General features: G+C 47.3%; 1 protein-coding gene across 1 annotated transcript; it reads left to right on the plus strand.

Moving 5' to 3' along the window:
* Window positions 1-17,890: 17,890 nt before the first annotated feature.
* Window positions 17,891-19,294, plus strand: MOS (MOS proto-oncogene, serine/threonine kinase). Its single transcript, XM_007667258.3, has one exon. It carries the CDS (start codon window positions 18,076-18,078, stop codon window positions 19,126-19,128), a length of 1,053 nt encoding a protein of 350 aa, XP_007665448.3. The 5' UTR covers window positions 17,891-18,075; the 3' UTR covers window positions 19,129-19,294.
* The last annotated feature ends 1,043 nt before the right edge of the window (window positions 19,295-20,337 follow it).

Raw genomic sequence — 20,337 nt, forward strand, 5'->3', positions numbered from 1 at the left:
CAGTCTAGAAGGGGGAGACAGACACCAAAAACAAAACAAGTAGACAGGCATCAATACCATCAAAATAGATAAATAGGATTATAGATATAACCACATCATTAACCAAATAGAGTACTATGTACAAATAGGCACAAATGCTGTGGGGCGGGGAGGGGGTAGGCAGAGGGAGGGAGTCGGGGTGATGGGGAGGGAAGGAGGAGCAGAGGGAAAGGGAGGGTTCTGTCTGGGAAGGCCTCCTGGAGGAGGTGAGCTCTCAGTAGGGCTTTGAAGAGGGGAAGGGAGTTTGGCGGATGTGCGGAGGGAGGGCATTCTTTTCAGCCTTTTTAAAAGCATAGTTCCTGATGATTCTCGCCTGAAGTACCTTCTCATCAAGGCCATCCCGGCTCGTTTGGGCGGCAGAATGCTCCCCACGGTGAGGGCGGAAGGAGCGCGGCAGAAAAGGCGGCAGCCGGAGCAGATGAGAAGAGGAACGGCTGCGGCGGCCGCACTCCCCGGGTTCGTGCTTCTTACCGGGAGGTCGGTCCTATTTATTGAGTGCTTACTCCGCGCAGAGCACTGTACTGAGTGCTTGGGAGAGTACAGTATCCCAGTAAACGGACACGTACCCCGCCGCCGACGAACTTACTGTCTAGAGGGGGTGGTGGATGTTCAGTAAATTACGGATATGTACTTGAGTGCTGTGGGGCTGGGAAGGGGGTTGAATAAAGGGAGCAAGTCAGGGTGAGGAAGAAGGGAGTGGGAGAAGAGGAAAGGAGAGTTTAGTCAGGGAAGGCCTCTTGGAGGAGATGGGCCTTCAATAACACAATCACTCCCTGTCGGATATGAGGAGGGGAGGGCGTTCGGGCCAGAGGCGGGACGTAGCCGAGATTTTCTCCCCACGGAGGCCAAAAAGCTCTGGGACTTTTCAGCAGTGGCTGTATTCATTCAGTGGTATTTATTGAGAGCTTTCTACGTGCAGAGCACTGTACTGAGCGCTTCGGGAGAGTAAATTGACAGATCACATATATGACATCCACTTCTAGTCCATGAACCGAGAACACACTAAGCGGAGGTGTGTCAGCACTCGGGAAGACAGAAATCAAGTGCAAAGGCGGAGCCGATGAGAAGAAGGGTCTCCATCAGCCCGATGAAATTCAGTAGGAAAAAATACAAGATAGAATAGGTCCATCCTTCAGTTGGAAGTCCACAGTGCTAAATAGGGGTGACTGCATCCGGGAACACGAATGCCTTTGAGAGAGAATCGCTTGGATGATTTTATCTACCGGCGTACAGTAGTGGAACTTCATTGCTCCTTACTACCCAGGATGAGCACTGACCAGACACCAGTGGTTTGGAGGGGAAAGGTCGGCACGGAAAACATAGAATATGGGAAAAATGACAGAACCCAAATACTGTAGAAGAAGATAGGGGATTATGCGGCGTTGACCAGAAGCTAAATCCCAAGGCCATGGGGTAACATTGTATTTAAAAAGTCAACACTGTGCTGTTCTGGGCCTTTTAAATTGATTTTTAAAATGCTAGAGCTGGGACGCACCATGCGCTGGCCTGCACTCATCGTGCCCTTCTAGAGAACATTGGCTCCTGTTTCAGTCCAGCCTTTTTAAAAGAACGTAGAGAAGGGGCAGCACAACGATTAAAGGGTCGAGCATTAAGCCGAAGGGGAAAAGGTTAAAGGAAAATAGTTCGTAGAGGCTGCAGAGGAAAGTAATAAAGGACCATGGCAACTCTGTTCTCTTGTACTCTCCCACGCGCTTAGTACAGCGCTCTACACACAGTAAGCACTCAATAAATATGCCTGATGGTTCGTTCTCTCCCTTGAAAGCCGCACACAACTCAGTACAGCGCTCTGACCGTAGTAAATGCTGGGTATGTTTGAGGGAGGAGTCAAGCCATACAAATGGGCTGCTGATTTCTGTGGTATCTTTAAAACGCCACTGCCCCATAGTCAGCCCCCAGAGATGAACTTTCCTTAGACATCAAAATATAGGAGAATCAAGCCCATTGAGAATATCAAGCTGTGGGGATCACAGCCAGTTTCCCCATGCTGATTGAGGCCTCAAAGAGTGTTTCACACTGCATGCCGGACTCCTCCCCGAGGAGCACTCTCTCCTGCTCCTGTGCACCCTGTCAGCAGTCCAGGCCCAAAGGTTTCTGGGCTCTCCCTCTTCCCCGTACGAGCTCATTTGGTTTGGGTTTCCCCATTCAGGGACCCTTGGCTCTGCCGGGCTGGGGTGGAGACAGAGAGAAAGCTGTACTCCACGACCCAGAACAAGGCAGGGGCCACCGTGGGGCTTGTCTGTGCCCTGTCCAGAAACGAGACTGCCCACGCCCGAGTTTCCGCGAGACTCGGGGTTTAGGACCAGTTGTGACAGGAATAGAGTCTCACACCTTTCCCTATTTTTCAAATCACTGCTGAGTCTATACCAATGGTGAAGCGAAAGGGATGTTGTCTTTCTGGGGAGGTTTATTTTGGACTCGGAATGCCTTCGAGCGATAAGGGATATGAATCATGATTTTTCCTCCTCAGATTCCCTTTCACCGAAGACTAATGGGACCTGTGAAAATACCCGACGTGAGACCATAAATTGCCTTATTAGGGGCTGGCTGCAATTTTTACAGTTGGTTGACATTTCAGTTATTAAATGTGAAGTTCTCTGGCAACTTTTCCACTTCCGTTTTCAGGTCTAATTTTTGCTCTATTTCAGGCCCGCAGGATGAATTCACAGCTTAGTGCCTTTAGCCCGATGGGGCAGGTGGTCCGGCGGAAGCCACGTCTGCTGTCCCGAGTGGAGCGGGGATGGGGAGGTCTTTCAAAATGTACTGTATCCTCAGTAGGGTTATCATCACTGCCAAAATTCTCTGAAGCCAAATGGGATCGCCATTTGAGACACCTGAACTCTCTAAGAAAATGACTCAGTGTTCTAGAGAATTATGCGGTTTATGAATCTCTGAAAGAACTTTCCAGAAGAGTTCTTTTCATGAGAGGGGATGAAGGAGGCTATAACAATCCCTGGAGGTGGCACCAAGGGAAGTAATACAATTGACTTCCCTATACATAATAATTACAGTATTTGTTAAGCGCTGACTATGAGCCAAGCACTGTTCTAAGCACTGGGGTAGATACAAGGGTAATGAGGTTGTCCCACATGGGGCTCACAGTCAATCCCATTTTACAGATGAGGGAACTGAGGCACAGAGAAGTGGCTTGCCCAAAGTCACACAGCAGACAAGTGGAGGGGCCAGGATTAGACATCTCTTTGGGCAGGGCTGGCAGTCATCCCTAGTCCACCCTACGCCATCCCAAGGAGCAGGAAAACAGCCCCAAGGTTTTGTTTAGTTTTTCCAATGGAACACGTTAACTGCTAAAACAAGCACTGGGGTAGATACGACAATCAGGTTGGACACAGTCCCCGTCCCACATCCATGGAGCTCACAGTCTAGTAAGGGGAGTGAGATTTAATCTTTACAGATGAGATAACTGAGGCAGCGAGAAGTTAAGTGACTTACCCAAGGTCACAGAGCAGATAAAGGGCAGAGCTGGGAACTCAGAACTCAGATCCTCTGATTCCCAGGCCCGTGTTCTTTCCATTAGGCCAAACTGCTTCCCGAGCCAAGTGGAGCCAAGAGGGTGGCAATGTCTCTTCCTCCTCCTCTCCTCCCTCCCAGCGCCCCTCACCCTCTAACCCTTACCAGCAGGAGAAGACGAATATTCTCCCCACCGCTGCTCTCACTGCCGATTTTTCTCCTCCTTAATGTGTTTTGGGATTGAATGTGAGCAGTTGCTCCTGCTTCCCTCCCCAAAGTTCTGTGAGGAAAAGCCAGATGGCTTTTCACTCCTGCCTGGTCTGTGCGGGCAAGCGGGGGATCCTCTGGGCACAGGATAGGGATCAGATCTCCGGAGCCACGCAAGCCCCACAGGCCCGCACAATCCTCGCCCTTTCTTCTTGGCCGGCATCGGTAGCCGCGGCGGTGGAACCGGGTTGCTCACTCCACGGCCCTGACCGGGGGATCCTGATTGAGAGACGGCAACACGGATGTGCAGCTCCGGAGTTCCAGTTGCCCGTCCCTTCCCTGGTGGATGGCCCAGGCTGCCTGGGCAGACGGAGATGAGATTAGACAGATCAGTGACTCCTCCTCACGGAGTTTTGGGATTAAGAGCTGGAGAAACCACACTCGCACTCAGCCACGGAGCCAGAAAGGAAGAGACAGGCAGCGACGGGGATTAATGACGGACGTCCCCCTTCTCCTGTCAACCGGGGGCGAGAGGTCGGGCCGCCACCTTGACTTGACTTCCAGTCCTCTTCTGGTTTCGAGAGATGGGGTTGGAGCGGTTCAGTTACGGCCGCCTGCTCTACCCCAGAGCTTCCATGGCGAAGTTAATGCTCTCGCCTCCGCTTAGGATTTGGACTCCTTTGGCTTCACATCTGATGAAATCGCATTTTGCACAGTTGCAGAACTTGCTGAGGTTCTTTCTAAGGGTGTAATGTGGGAGTCATTTTCCCTGCCTCCCTCTTGAACTTCCTCTTGTCTATGAAAAAGCCAAGCAAAATTTACAGTATTAGTCTATCGAATGTTAACTCCATATTGCGTATTGTTCTAAACTGAGCAGACAACAAAAATCGCCTTTTCATTCAAACCAGCAGGTTGTGGCGATAGTATTGTTTGAAAAGGAAAGCGTAATTGAAGTTAGGAAGATAAACATTTCACATAGCTGCTTACTTTGAAGGATTTAGAAGGAACAGAAAGCCTTTGCAGTGCAATCTAACGGGGTAAGAGATCACCTATAATTGGGATATTAATTGAGGGAGATCTTTTCTTTCAAAGCTACCAAGGTTATGCTGAATATCTTGGATGTAAATCTTGGAACTGATGAAAGGCAAGGCTTATTTTAAAAATTAAGATGAAATAAAATTGCCAAAGATTCTAAAGGCAGAAATGGGGCTCCTGGGTTGTCTGGGTGTCGGAGGAGACCGATCCAGGCACGGCGCAGTAGCGATCGTGGAACTCCTGGACTTAAAGGCGTTACAGGACCGCGTGGATCTCAGGGCCATTAGGGAAGCAGCGTGGCTTAGTGGAAAGAGCGCGGGCTTGGGAGTCAGAGGACATGGGTTCTAATCCCGGCTCCTCCACTCGTCTGCTGTGTAACCTTGGGCAAGCCACTTAACTTCTCTGAACCTCGGTTACCTCGTCTGTAAAGTGGGGATTAAGACTGTGAGCCCCGTGGGACGACCTGGTTACCTTGAATCTGACCTCAGCTCTTAGAACGGTGCTTGGCACATAGTAAGCGCTTACCGAATACCGTAATTATTATTATTTTTATCTGGGCTTGAATTTGGGGTGTTGAACCCCAGCGTCCATCTAAAATCCTACCCCGTATTTGGAGGTGAGGGCTGTCCACTGCAGCCTGAAGACTGATGACGGTCACACGAGAATCCTCAGAAATCACGATTCATTCATTCGATCGTATTTATTGAGCACTTACTGTGCGCAGAGCACTGCCTAAGCGCTTGGAATGTACAATTCATGGGTGCCACTTGCCATCCGGGGGAACTCAATTATGCAGAACTGACAGTTCGTGACCCTGAGCCAACAACCACAGCAGAGGGAGGGGCTGAAGGTGGAGGGAAAGTGCAGGCCTTAAAGAGCCACAGAGATTTCTGCTCTTTGAAACCTCTATCACTTGTTAGAATCGACTTTAAAAATTAGTCCACAATTACCATGGGTCCCACCCCCTCTCCCTCATTACATCTGCTTTCTCTCTAAACATCCTTCCTCTGTGTATTTATGAATTTTGACCTCAAGAAATATTTATTTAAATATCTTCTTACAAGTGCGGGGTCCCTGGAATGCTTCTGACTTCAGTGAAGCTCTTGGAAAATTTCAAGCGCTTTATATTTAGCCATTTGTAAAGAAACTCAATTATTAAAGTGTATTTTAAAGTAATTCCATATATTTTTCTAATCAAATCAAAACAAACATGTAGAACGGAAATGTGCTTGGAAAGCAGAGAAGTTTTCTCCATTTATTCTACCCCTTTGCTGGGAGTTGGGTTGGGCGAGGGCATGGGGCCGAGCAGTTCTACGTCCCCGGGGCGGTCGGGCAGAGGCAACCGGAATGCCCATCACCCTTGGGATCCAAATGAAGTTGGCATCCCATCTGGGCTGTGATGACCCAGGATTAATTGATTGATTGATTGGCAGTGACTTGTGACCACGTAACAGCAAGGGGGTCAGACAATCAATCGTATGTATTGAGCACTTACTGTGTGTAGAGCACAATACTAAGTGCCTGGGAGAGTACACTATAACAATATAATAATAATTATGGTATTTATTCAGCGCTTACTATGTGCCAAACACTGTACTAAGCACTGGGGTGGATACAAGAAAATCGGATTGGACACAGTCCCTGTCCCATGTGGGTCTCCCAGTCTCAATCCCCATTTTCCAGATGCTGTAACTGAGGCCCAGAGAAGTGAAGTGACTTCCCCAAGGTCACACAGCAGACAGGTGGCAGAGCCGGGATTAGAACCTATGACCTTCTGACACCCAGGCCCGTGTCCTATCCACTAACATTCCCTGACCACAACGAGCTTACAGTCTAGAGGGAGAGACAGACATTAATATAAATAAATTATAGATATGTACATATTTACGTGTACCGATACGTCCAGACGGGGTTGGCCGGGGAGGTGTAAGTGTCCAGGATCCACCCACCACCGCTCCAGTTCCCCGCCCCTCTGCCAGGGTGGCAGATCTGGATGGTCCCAGATATATACGTAAGTGCTGTGGGGCTGGGAGGAGAGATAAATAAAGGCAACAAGTCAGGGTGACGCAGAAGGGAGTGGGAGAAGAGGAAAGGAGAGGCTTAGTCAGGGAAGGCCTCTTGGAGGAGATGGGCCTTCAGTAAAGGCATTGAAGCCGGAGGAGAGCAATTGTCAGAAATGAGGAGGGAGGGTATTCCAGGACAGAGGCAGGACATTCATTCATTCATTCGTTCAGTCGTATTTATTGAGTGCTTACTGTGTGCCGAGCACTGTATTAAGTGCTTGGAAAGAACAATTCAGCAACATGGGCAAGAGGTCAGCGACGAAATAGATGAGACGAGTGAAGTGTGCGAGCTGGGTCGTAGTAAGAGAATAATGAGGTGAGGTAGGAGGGGGCAAGCTGACTGCGGGCTTGAAAGACGATGGATCTGGTGTGGATTGGGATGCCCCTGCCCCCTCTAGGGTCCACGGACATTGACCTCCCAAAGGCGAGGAGGGAGGGAGGGCCATGAGGGTAAGCGTGGCCAGGGACAGAGTGACCACATGATCGCTGAGCCGGGAAAACCCTAGCCTGCTCTGAGGCTATAGGTTAGCTGCCCACCCCTGAAGGGACACCATCCCTGGCCCAAACAGGCCCTGGCTCCGGGGCTCCGGGGGTTGACGTCCTTCGGTGGGTCGGGGCAGTGTGTAGCTCCATCCTGATGGGCTGGGCAATTGGAGGGAAGATGCAACCTGTCTCTCCTTCCCATTTCCCAATCGCTGAACAAGGTAACAATTTCAGTAGAAGGCCCGAGGGGACAACGGATATAGAAAGACCTCGGAACGCACTGGGAGAAGGCCCTTTGATGCCCAAGGACAATGCGCTGCCCTTTCTAATCTCAGAAACCACATGCAATAAATACTCTGGAAAAAAAACACTTGGCAATTCAGGATCCCGTGGCTTCCATTGCTGCCTTTGACCATACCTTGCCGAGGGTCCTCGGATAAATCCCGGGGTCTCCGTGCTCCCATTTCCGGACAAAGTGGGCCCTCGCCCATAGTATTGTTATGCAATTTCACAGCATTGTTACGCAAAGTGGGGAATAAAAATCAGTTATAAAGTGGCTCCCAAAGTAGAACGTGTCCTCATCGATTCAGGTGCATAAGCCGGAAGAATACCTCTTGCCCTTTGTTCTGGGTACAACTGTTCAGGGATTAGAACCTGTTCTTTTTGGTTCCGCAATCACGTGTTCTTCATTCCTTGAAGATTAAGCCTGGAAGAGTAGAAAGCATTGCGTTTTCAACCATCCACTGACTTTTTTCTTTCAATTTGAACGACAGCGGACACTGTGCTAAACCCGTTGTCCTCGGCAAACCGCCGAGTGCCGTGTTTTCAAATATACTTGCTCATTTTAGCAATAGTTTTGATTTAAAAAGGAATTCTGATGAATCGTTGGGTTTTAGTTACAAGAGCTGAGTCGTCCAGAATTTGCAGTCTTCAGCCTGGGTTTGTATCATCCAAGGAAAGCGGTGACATCTCGAAGCTTTAAACATTTTTCTTCCACCTGTTCCTGAGCTTCGTATAGTTTAACTAAAAGCACCATCCTTCTTACTGTTCGCATAAGCGGTATCCCACTTTCATCGGCATCCCTAGGAGTTGAGGTGTGATATTAAATGCTGAGAAAATCCGTTCCCAGAATTGGATGTTTTTCAGGTGAAAATTAACTCCAGGCAAAAGGAAAATCAAAGGAGGAAAACAGCCGGGTAAACCCAAGTCCCTAAATAAGTTTCCATTTAGTCTCACGGTTGCCCGATGACAAATTGTTGAAAAGTGTCCAAGCCCGAAAGAGTAATGCCAAAATCCAAAGTTCAATTGTCAACAAGATCGGTCGGACAGACCGGATCAGCTTCCTTCCTCCAAAGCCCGCTGGGTCCGGGATGGGGGCTGGAGAATTGGTCCGTGCGACTTTTAACGTGGAGCTGGCTTTTTGGAGCAGTTTGATCTTTTTCCGCAGACCTGTCGTCACCTGTCATCTCTCCCTTTAGAACGTGAGCTCCTTGACCATTGAAGTGCTGATGCTGATTTTTTGTACCTATTCTGGTATGTTCCCTGCACTTCGCATGGTATTCAGCCCAAAGTGCTTAATAAGTCATCGCGACGGTCGTAGGTGTAACGGTCCTCGTCATCATACCTGGAATTCCTCCAGTGGTTCATCTTTTACAGGATGCTTCCCCATGAATGAGTCCATTCGATCGTCTCATTCCATCAGTCGGTCTGGAGTCATGATCCTGTGCTAGCATCCCTTCCCTCTCAAAGTCATTTGTCCACAAGCCAGCCAGGGCACCAGGGTCGGGAGGGATGTCCTTCCGCCGCACTTAGCGACCCCGTGACGTGGACACGTGCTGGATGCTCCGGGCTGTGCCGCTGGGAAAGGGGACTGAGCTGGCTTCTTCTGCACGTCCCTGTTCTACAGACCGGCTTTCACCTCGTGCCCGGACCCAGGTTGCAGAACGATAATAGTAATAATAAAGATAATAATAATGGTATTTGTTAAGCACTTACTGTGCTCCAAGCACTCTTCTGTCCTCTGGGGTAAATACAAGGGTATCATGTTGGATGCAGTCCCTGTCCCACGTGGCGCTCGCAGTCTTATTTTACAGATGAGGGAACTGAGGCCCAGAGAAGTGAAGCGACTTGTCCAAGGTCACACAGCAGACAAATGGCGGAGCCAGGATTCAAACCCAGGTCCTTCTGGCTCCCGGGCCCGTGCTCTGTCCACCAGGCCACTCATCTTCTCAGGTGCTGCTTTCTCCTGTAGGCTTGCTCCAGCCCAGGCCTGTCCCACCACGGATTGGTTCGCTGGCAGCCCTGCCGGTGGGAATCATTCCCACCAAAGTCATTTCCATTCGGCTTTCTGGATCTGTGGCTTCTGTTTCATTTCAAAAGGCTTGTCAGCTGCCGCCCCGCTGCCGCTGGCCTCCGCCCTTCTCCCTCCTCCCCCCCAGCCCCACGCCGGGGCGGACCAGTCTCGGTAACTGCCCCCTTTTGCTTCTTTTTTTAAACTCGGTTAATTTCTACTTGGTGTCCCCACGAGTCAAGCCCACCGTGACTGCCGCTTCACCCCTAACAGAAATACCACCAATGAAGCTACTGATACTAACGACGATGGTGTTTGCTGAGTGCTTATTATGTGCTAAGCACAGTGCTAAGGGCTGTGGTTGATACGCTGCAATCAGATCCCACACTGACCCCGTCTCCTTTCCTTTTCCCTGGATTGTTGCCCTCCCTCCCAGTCCTGGCCCAAACCGAGGTCGCGGGACTAGGACTGGGACAGGGTGAGGGAGGTGGGGGAGGAGCGGAGGGGGGCCCAGGGGGAAAGGAAAGCCACATCAAGATTTGGGCAGGGAAGGAGGGGTGGGGAGGGGCAGGGAGAGGGGTTTATGATGATGATGATGGTATTCGTTAAGCGCTTACTATGTGCCAAGCACCGTTCTAAGCACTGAAGGGGATACAAGGTGATCAGGTTGTCCCACTTGGGGCTCACGGTACTCATCCCCATTTTACAGAAGAGGGAACTGAGGCACAGAGAAGTGAAGTGACTCGCCCACAGTCACACAGCTGACAAGTGGCGGAACCGGGATTAGAACCCACGACCTCTGACTCCAAGCCCGGGCTCTTGCCACTAAGCCACGCTGCTACCATAGTCCATTCTTGCATTCGTTCATTCATTCAGAAGCAGCATGGCTCAGTGGAAAGAGCCCAGGCTTCGGAGTCAGAGGTCGAAATCCGGCTCTGCCACTTGTCAGCTGCGTGACTGTGGGCGAGTCACTTCACTTCTCTGTGCCTCAGTGACCTCATCTGTAAAATGGGAAACATGGGACAACCTGATTACCCTGTATCTCCCCCAGCACTTAGAACAGTGCTCTGCACATAGTAAGCGCTTAACAAATACCAACGTTATTATTGAGCGCTTACTATGTGCAGACCACTGTACTAAGCGCTTGGAATGTACAATTTGGCACCAGATAGAGACAATCCCTGCCCAATTCATTCAATAGTATTTCATTCAGTGGTATATATTGAGTGCTCACTATGCTCAACGACGGGCTCACAGTCTAATCGGGGGAGACAGACGGCAGAGCAAATCAGAATGAAACAAAAACAAGACAACATTCACATTCTAACCGTACTGTGCTAAAGATTTTCCCTTCTCCGATCCGTGGTGCATGTCATTTCCATGGATGGAACTCCCTCCCCACTCAAATTCACAAAACCACATCCCTCCCCATGTTCTAAGCCTTCCTTAAAAGCCACTTCCTCTGAGAGAAATTCTTTATTTCCTTCCCTAGTTATCATAGTATCCCCAAACCTTAGCATTTATCTATGTATTAGTTATTATGATATTTCTTAAAAACCTACCTTGTGCTAAGTGCTGGGGTAGAGCAGCGTGGCTTAGTGGAAAGAGCATGGGCTTGGGACTCAGAAGACGTGGGTTCTAATCTCCCTTGTGGGTTCTCACCCACTTGTCTGCTGTGCGACCTTGGGTGAGCCACTTAGCTTCTCTGTGCCTCAGTTACCTCATCTGAAAAGTGGGGATTGAAACGGTGAGCTCCATGTGGGACAATCTGATTACCTTGTACCTACTCCAGCGCTCAGAACAGTGCTTGGCACACAGTAAGTGCTTAAAAAATACCGTCATTATTATTATTATTATTATTATTAGCATAACCCGGGTCCACGTGGCAGCCTCCACTGCCAGACAGCTGGAACAGCAGCGCACTGCAACCCGCTGCTGCCATCCCCGTGGCACAGGAATCCATAACAGAGGAGCAGCGTGCCCTAGTAGGAAAAATAGGGGCCTGGGAGTCAGAGGACCTGGGTTCTAATCCTGACTCCACCACGTGCCTGCTGTGTGACCTGGGGCCAACTTCTCTGTGCTTCCGTTACCTCGTCCGTGAAACGGGGGTTCAATACCTATTCTCCCTCCTACTTAGACTGTGCGGGAACAGGGACTGTGTCTGACCTGATTCTCTTAGGTCTTCCCCAGCGCTTAGCACGGTATTTGACATATACTAAGTGCTCAACAAATATCACTATTATTATCATTGATGCTATTAATAAACTCCGGAGCCACACATGATTCGCAAGCCTCGGTTTGGCCATCCCTGACACGAACAGTTCTGTTTCTCTCGCTGCTCCCTCAGACCGTGGATGCTCGTTAGCCATACCGAAACCAGCTCAGGTCTCTACCTGCCGGTTACGGTCACTTAGTGGCTATGACCTTCCTGGAAATACAGCCTCCATTCCAATCTGCTCTTCTCCATTCCCCCCGCCCCCATCCCCATCTCCCTGTGCTTTAGTGTCGATCTGAAATGAAAACATACCAGCAGCAGCATCCGCAGATTCCTGAATAAATTTGATGATGTCAGTGTCATTTACTTGGGCGGGGAGAGTCTTATTAATACTCTATACGACATTGGAGAGAAGTGTCCAAAAAACTCAACTGAGAGTTGCTAATGCACTCTGCCTTTGGGGATGGTGTGGGGAGCTTGGATAAGTGCAAAGGGCCTGTGGGAACTTGGCCAGGAAATTCTAATGGGGATCAGGAGCTGCCTCAGGTCCTTCGGAGTGATGACTTGCTCTAATTTTCCAGAACAGTTTCATTTTGTTAAAAAAAAAACGAACACATTTACGACAGGCACACACCAGACACCGGCTCTTACAGTATCCGGACGCCCACGCTTATTCTCAGACTACCTAAAGAGGATTGGAAATCAGTCGACAGAGGTCCCGTCTAGAAAACATCTTCATTCATTCATTCATTCATTCATTCATTCATTCGTATTTATTGAGCGCTTACTATGTGCAGAGCACTGTACTAAGCGTTTGGAATGTACAAATCGGTAACAGATACAGACAGTCCCTGCCCTTTGACTGGCTTACAGTCTAATCGGGGGAGACGGACAGACAAGAGCAATAGCAATAAATAGAATCAATAAATAGATCCGTTCAGCTGATCACTGGTTAGTCATTCTTTTCACAGTTTAAGCACATCCTAAGACTAGGAGCTTCCTAAAAGTAAGTAGCATAAAACTCCTTGTACCCTGTATCAAGTAGATACTCAGTAAACACCAGAATTGCTACTATCGTGAAGGTGTCTTTTCCACTCTGGAGAATGTCTAAGAGATGGTCTGAAAATAAAGTAAATTCACTAGAGAACATAATTAGGAAGAGCTTCATGAAGAAGGCTATATCTAGCACAGTATTTAGGTCCCGGGGCTTGTTAAACATAGTTTATTAAGAAGAGGATTAAGAGTGAGTTGTCCATGAACGTTTGGAAATCAAAAACTACCCAAAGAGAAGACTGGCAGAAGATTTAAAAACAGTGTTTCCGGGTAACCGATATTTTTGAGACAGAAAAAAACATAGGAAGCTCATTCGTTCTTTTATGTAATCAACAAATGTTAAGGTTATTATAAGATTACGTTTCATTCAAGTCTATTTTTCGTTTCACATTCTCCTGTACACAGTTTGAATTGTATGAATGTTTTATTACTTGATGTTTCTTTTCCTGATTATACAGACTGTGTTTTACAGTCAATTTTGACATAAAATAAAGAGCCTGGGGAACAATGATGGTAACTCAAAGAAGACCCATTCAAGCTAATGTGAAACAATTGATCGAGCCGTTTACTCGGTCTTTAGAAGTTTTTTAAAAAGTAGCCTTGAGAGTGGCAGCTGAAACTGTAGAAAATCCTCTGTAATGAATGGATTCTGCAAGATGGATCTGTGAAATTTTCATCAGTGATTTCTCCTCCCTTTCAGTTACATACATACCAGAAAAGAAAAAAAAAAGAACATTTCCATGTCGAGAAAAAATATTCCAAACGAAAAAGGTATATTTTTTTTTTAGATTGCACGTGAGTTTCACGCTTAAGAGCCAAAATGATTTTTCTGGGGAAGAGTGTTGGAATGTGAAGTTGCTACATGAGAGTCACAGAGGAAGGGAAGATTGTTTGGAAAACTGAATTTCCACTTTCCTGACTTTCTTTTCTTCCTGTTCCATTGTGCTCTGGGGAGACCCACCGGATCGCTGCAAACTCAGTAACCCTTCCATTGTCTCACCTGATGATCAAGTACTGCCTCTTTACAGTAAATTCCTCCACACACACACACACACACACAAAAATGATGTTTATACGCCCTACCTCTCAAACAGCCGGCTAGTTCTGTGTTTATCCTGAGGACCATTTCAACTCTGGGAAGGGCAAGGGACGCTTTTTCTCTTAACTAATGTTCCTCAACTAAAGCACCCTTGAAAGAACAACTTCCAGAGAGAAGACATATCTAAACAGGCATATTTTAAATAGACATATTTAAATAGAAAAGCCATTTCATTATCAAGTTCTCCAGCGAGACTGTTAACAAGGGTACCATCTAGTGGTAATTATGACTCTGGTTTTTGTGATGTGAGGGCGCGAATCGTAGTCTTGATGTTGAAATGAGTTTCCATATACAATTTCTGCACAGACAATGAAAGTTAACTCTCAAAATCTCCAGTCTGTAGCTTCCTGCTGCGGTAGATACACTGATTATCTTTATGGGGGAGAGTTTTTTTGTATCAATCCTCTTCTCTTCCTGCGAGCGAGTGTAAGAGAAAATTATTTTCTGGGTACTTTCATTTTCAACTTTTGAAACTCAATTAAGAAATATTCCTCATAATAAACAGAGTGAATTAAATATGTGCATTTAATTTAATGTGGGTGGCAAAACCTAGACATATCCTGGTTTGAGCAAATATCTCAACTGTCTTTGATAAACCCAAAATGTACTCTCTCCCAAGAAAACTCCCCCCCACCCCACCCCTGCCAAATGTTCAAAAATTGGTTATTTAGGACTTGTGCCATACTGGCTTTGATTAGTTTATATATCCATCGTAAAAACAATTGGTATTTAGGAATGATTTGATACGCCTTTAAATCCCGAACAAGCATTTAATGCCCGAAAGAAAACTCAAATCCAATAGATTTGAATATGATTTGACATGGCCAGCTCGTGAATCTTGAGGATTTTACGTTTGATTTCTCCCACCAAGTGGAAAACATTTCGAGGCGAACTCACTGGCCACATTTTCTTTTTCCTCATGACATATACCCAATCCCATTGTTTTCTCACAGATGGTTCGTTGATCTCATTCCCTTACCACATCTCCTAAGTGAATTCCTAAATCTTATAAAATGTAGATTTCCTATGCTACAGATGCTTCGGAATCAGAGCTCAAAGACGACCGATGAAAGTCAGGTCAGGAGAGAGGGAGGGCTAGACAGACAGAGAAATATATCATACTCAGTCTCGACATCAAGGTTAAAGCTCTGTCACGGATTATCACGATCCCTTGGGACTGTCTTTGAATTTGAATTATGTCAAGGAAAAGAGGGTTTCACAAGTTGCCGTGCGTTCAAATAACTTAAAATCGGAACCATTTTGAAAAGCCAAACTTTTTTGTGTGTGTGCGGTACTAGCTTCCTATGTGCCAACCATTGCACTAAGTGCTGGGGTAGATATAAGATAACCAGGTCAGACACATGGAGCTCACAGTCTGGGAGGAAATAGGATTTAATCCCTATTTTACAGATGAGGAAAGTGAGGCACAGAGAAGTTACGTGACTTGCCCGAGGTCACACAGCAGAAAAGTGGTGAGTTCATACATAGATTTATTTCTCAGCACAAACAAGCAAGAACAAAGTCGTTACTGTTTATTTCTATTTACACCCTTCTGACAAAAGGCCGTGTCTCCCCTCTGTCACACTGTTAGTGAAGTAAATTCAACCTGAAGACAGTAGGGTTACTACATAACTTGACAAGTCCTCGGTCTTCTGCACCCACATCAAATGCTTCTGCTCTGGAGAACCTCCATTTTAACCAATTGGCCCACTTCCCGAAGAACAATTTTCCTTCTAAATTTAGCAGTGTCAGTCAATGAATCGATAGTATTTATTGAGTGCTCACTATGTGCCGAGCACTGTACTAAACACTTGGGAGAGCACAAGGGAATTAGCAGACACATTCTCTGACCATAACGAGCTTACAGTCCAGAGGGACTGTAGCCAGGTGAATGTGTTTCCACTCCTGCTTCAGGCTTCACCAGCATTGTAGCCCAGTGAGTTTCTGAGAGTAAAGTGTTGGATAAATACTCAAATGCCAAATGGTGAATACCCTAAAGAATTCCTGCCGGTACGCCACACACATCATCAGAATTGCTTACAGAGTATAATCAGCGCTCCAAACTTTAAAACCTTCCGTTATGGCAGGGGATGTATCTGCCAATTCTGTTGTATTGGGCTCACCCAGGTGCTCAGAACAGCGCCCTGCACACAGTGAGCACTCAACGTATACCTCTGATTGACTGCCTTTGGTTTGGTCCATGTTCCTACCCGTTGCACTCAGTAAATCACCTATTGCTAAGAGACTGTTTTGTATGTTAGGACAACCCAAGTGGCCTAAGGACTTTCCAGACAATAACTTCGTGACACACCTGAGAGTCAAGTAGCCATGTTGAATTTCTATCACCATTATTAAAGGTGAAGAGACTGAAGTTCACAGAGGTGAAATGACTTCACTCCATGATCGCATAACCAGATAGAGGGAGAGTCAACTTTCTGTTTATCTTTGTTAAGCATTTATTATATCTCAAGCACTCTTCTCCCTACTGGCATATATACAGATCTATCAGGTTGAACACAGTCCCTGTACCACATGGGGCTCGCCGCCTAAATTGGAAGGAGGAGGATTTAATCCCCATTTTACAGATGAGGTCATGGAGGCACAGAGAAGTTAAAGTGACTTGCCTAAAGTCACACCGCAAGCAGTTGACAGGGCCAGGACCAGAACTCGGGTTCTCTTGACTCCCAAGTCTGTGCTCTTTCCCCTAGGTCACATTGCTTCTCACTGGAGTCCCCCCACCCAGCGGGCCATGGACTCCAAATGGTTCAGACGGGAGGAGGGGTGATAGAGCAATCACTCTCCAACTAATCCACTTCCGAAGCAGGAAAGGTGAAATGGAACTTTTCCATCAAAACCTGTGGGTGCAGGAAACCTTTGCCCCAGTAGAGAAATGGATGCTAGGGCCTTTGATTGCTAATCCTGGCCCTCACACTTAGCATCTACGAGTTTCAAGTTCCTCTCCCATAAAAGCAGATAAATACTAACCTCTCTCATAAAGATAGTGTGAAGATTAACTAATTATTTGCTCTAAGTAGAAAAAACCCTAGCCATCCCAGTGACTTATCACACCCCAAGTTTCATTTCCCGTGTTTGTTTTTCCATATTATAGATTGGAGTCGTTAGGGGTGGGTATACCTACAAATGCACTTTTCCTCTACAAATATGCGGTGAACATGAGGCAACAACCCTGGGCTAAAGATCTTCTTTTTTTTCCCCTTCTGTTTCCAGTTCAGCTACGAAACTTCTGCCGCTCATTTGCTTCAGTGTCTAGAATCTCTCTCTTCCAATGAGCTGACTGGGTGGGCTGGATTGTTATGGGAGGGTTAGAAAGATTGTTAGGAATTCTATATGTCACTAAGAAGTATTACTAATTTCCTATATATGCTGACTAGAATGTCACAGATTCTGTTCTCTTTCTGGTGTGTGTGTGTATCCTGACTGGAGTATACCAGTGATTTTGTTTGGATCAATTATATTTAGGTTGCCATTTTTTACAAGCTGAATGTTACACCTAATTATTCCCTTAATAGGTTAAACAAATGTCTGCTGTCTGTGTTTCAGCTCTTTCTGCCAGTAACTGCTGGAAGTTATTTAATGCAGCTGGAGGCTTACATTGACAGTCATTATGGCCTGCAAAGTGTGAAATGTTTCATTTTACTGCTGTGATCCCTGTAGTCTAAGGACTGATAACATTCAACGGAAGAGATTTGAAAGTGCATTTTACTATAATTAGAACAATGGTGTAATAGGCACATTATGAGGTGTACCGGGATACCCGGTTTATGCCCGAAACCTAAGAGCTTGTTTTTATAAAAATTCACTTTTAGTGTGTGAGGAAAATCTTTTCAGCTGCAAATGATTGGCCTTTCGTGTGGAGATTATTCCCCCCACCCACCCAAGTCTTTCTGATAAATCTTCACACACACACACACACACCCCCCCTCAAAGCAGCCACAGTTGTAGCTCTTTTGGAGAAAATGAAGCAAGGAAATAAAGGAACAATGGAGGGCGAGCAGGCTGTAGTGTTTCAGGACTCGCTCAGCTAGCTGGTGGGGGTAGGGAGGTGGGGAAGAGAATAGTGGCTCCACTTCCCGTGTGGGGCTCCATGCCTTCTCCCATCCCCCTGACTCGCTTCCTTCCCCGAGAGTTTTCCCCCTCCGTGGACTCGCGGCCATGCAGCAGCCCCTTGGAGCGGCCTGGCCGAGCCGGGGCCCTCTCCCTGGGTGGGACGCCTTTCCCCAGGGCCCGCCGGTTACCCCCGCGGCTGGCCTGGTGTTCCATCGACTGGGAAGGGGTGTGCTTCCTTCAGAGGCTGGGGGCCGGGGGGTTTGGCTCCGTCTACAAGGCCACCTACCACGGGGTCACGGTGGCCGTCAAGCAGGTGAAGAAGTGCAGCAAGAACCGGCTGGCGTCCAGGCAGAGCTTCTGGGCCGAGCTGAACGTGGCCCGGCTCCGCCACGCCAACGTCGTGCGGGTCGTGGCTGCCAGCACGTGCGCCCCCGCTGACCATGACAGCCTGGGGACCATCATCATGGAGTACACGGGCAGCACCACCCTGCATCACGTCATCTACGGGGCCAGCTCTTGCCAAGAGGAGGGCGGAGGCGTGGGCAGAGGGTGCTTAAACCTGGTCACCTGTCTGAAGTACTCTCTGGATGTCGCAAGCGGATTGCTCTTTCTTCACTCCCAAGGCGTCGTTCACTTGGACCTGAAGCCAGCCAACATCTTGATTACTGAGCGGGACACCTGCAAAATCGGTGACTTCGGGTGCTCTCAGAGACTAGAAGATCCGGTGGGCTCCGGCCCCCAGCACTGCCACCTGGGAGGCACCTACACCCATCGAGCCCCCGAGCTCCTGAAGGGAGAGACGGTCACCCCCAAAGCAGACATTTACTCTTTCGCTATCACGCTCTGGCAGATGGCCACCAAGGAGGTACCTTATTCGGGGGACCGCCACTATGTGGTCTACGCCGTGGTGGCCTATAACCTGCGCCCTTCCCTCTCGGCTGCCATCTTCTCCGAATCTCCCCCCGGCCAAAGGCTGCAGGGCATCATCGACCGCTGCTGGGCATCCAGCACCCTGCATCGACCCACCGCGGAACTCCTCCTCTGTGACCTCGGCTCTTTGAGCGCTGATTTGGGCCGGCTCTACTCCTGAAACCTGCACCCAAAACAGATGAGCCCTCTTTGTGTTTTACCTGTCTTGTTCTTGTTCCTGGTTTTCTCGTTCTTTCGGTTCCAGAAGATGGCCAGGTAGAGGGAGGAAAATATGCTGTGGAATGGAAGTTAAACTCTTATAAAAAATAAAGTGACTTTAAAAGACAGTTTGTTAGCCCTAGTTGAATCGCTTGACTAGGAAAACCCTGGCCCAGTTTTTAATCGGTAGTACTGGAGTGCTTACTCTGTGCAGAGCACTGTTCTAAGCACTAGGGATAGTACAAAAAAAGAAGATAAGATCCCTGTGTCCTTGAGAAGCATGGTCTACTAACTCCCCTCAAAGCCTCTCTGAACCTGCTCCATTTTAACCGATCCACACTGTTAAACCTATGCCAATGTGCAACCTTATAAATGAGGGATTTGCTCAAATGAACTTAGTTGAAATTAAAAGGAGTCCAAAGACTTCAGAGCCATTTCTAGAAGCCTAGGCAATGCTTTATCTCACTACTAGGTTAACTGTTCCCAATTCCAAAGAATTTAAACCAGCAGCTGATGATCAAATTAGATATATCTATAAATACAATTATTTTAAAGCCCTTCTAAATCCTTTCTAATTCTTAAACCTCTGCATATGATGAGTTACTAAGGAGAACCCAGGATTGCAAAATTTGTGCCTGCCTTATCACACCCCCTCAGTACTGAAAAATTAAATCAAGCGACTGTATTCCTGCTAATACTAAGCTGGCATCTAGCTAATTTGGTTTTCAGGGTTAAAAAAAAATGGGAAAATGAGCAACTTTGAAGTTTGAAATAATGAGGGCTTGAAGCTCTGAGAAGCTTTGCATCTTTGCTTCCTTAAGGTATCGTGAAAAAGATATCATAAATGACACATGATTTCATGCTCTTAAGCAGTTATAGGATGGAGGGAATAACTGTAAAAACTGCTGAGTGAGTTCTCTGCTACTACCAAAAAAAAAACCACCCCAAAACCTCCAAATGACTAAAATTGAAAGCAGAAACCAAATCCAGGAAGTTCATAATTAATGTTAATAGTCAACCGTTGACTCACCTTTTAGGGAAATGAAAAACTGTGTAAATAAAGGATTCAGGCTTCAACTATGCATTTCCTCCATTTTTTACATCAAAAACAAAGTAATGTTTGGATGACTCTTTTTCCAGAGCTACTTTTAAAATATACAAACTACCTTGA

This window comes from Ornithorhynchus anatinus, chromosome 7, assembly GCF_004115215.2.
Source record: "Ornithorhynchus anatinus isolate Pmale09 chromosome 7, mOrnAna1.pri.v4, whole genome shotgun sequence".
NCBI classification, from domain to species: domain Eukaryota; kingdom Metazoa; phylum Chordata; class Mammalia; order Monotremata; family Ornithorhynchidae; genus Ornithorhynchus; species Ornithorhynchus anatinus.

Bases quoted from the DNA above. Each gene is read 5' to 3' on its own strand.
- MOS (XM_007667258.3), top strand. From the start codon at position 18,076: ATGCCTTCTCCCATCCCCCTGACTCGCTTCCTTCCCCGAGAGTTTTCC.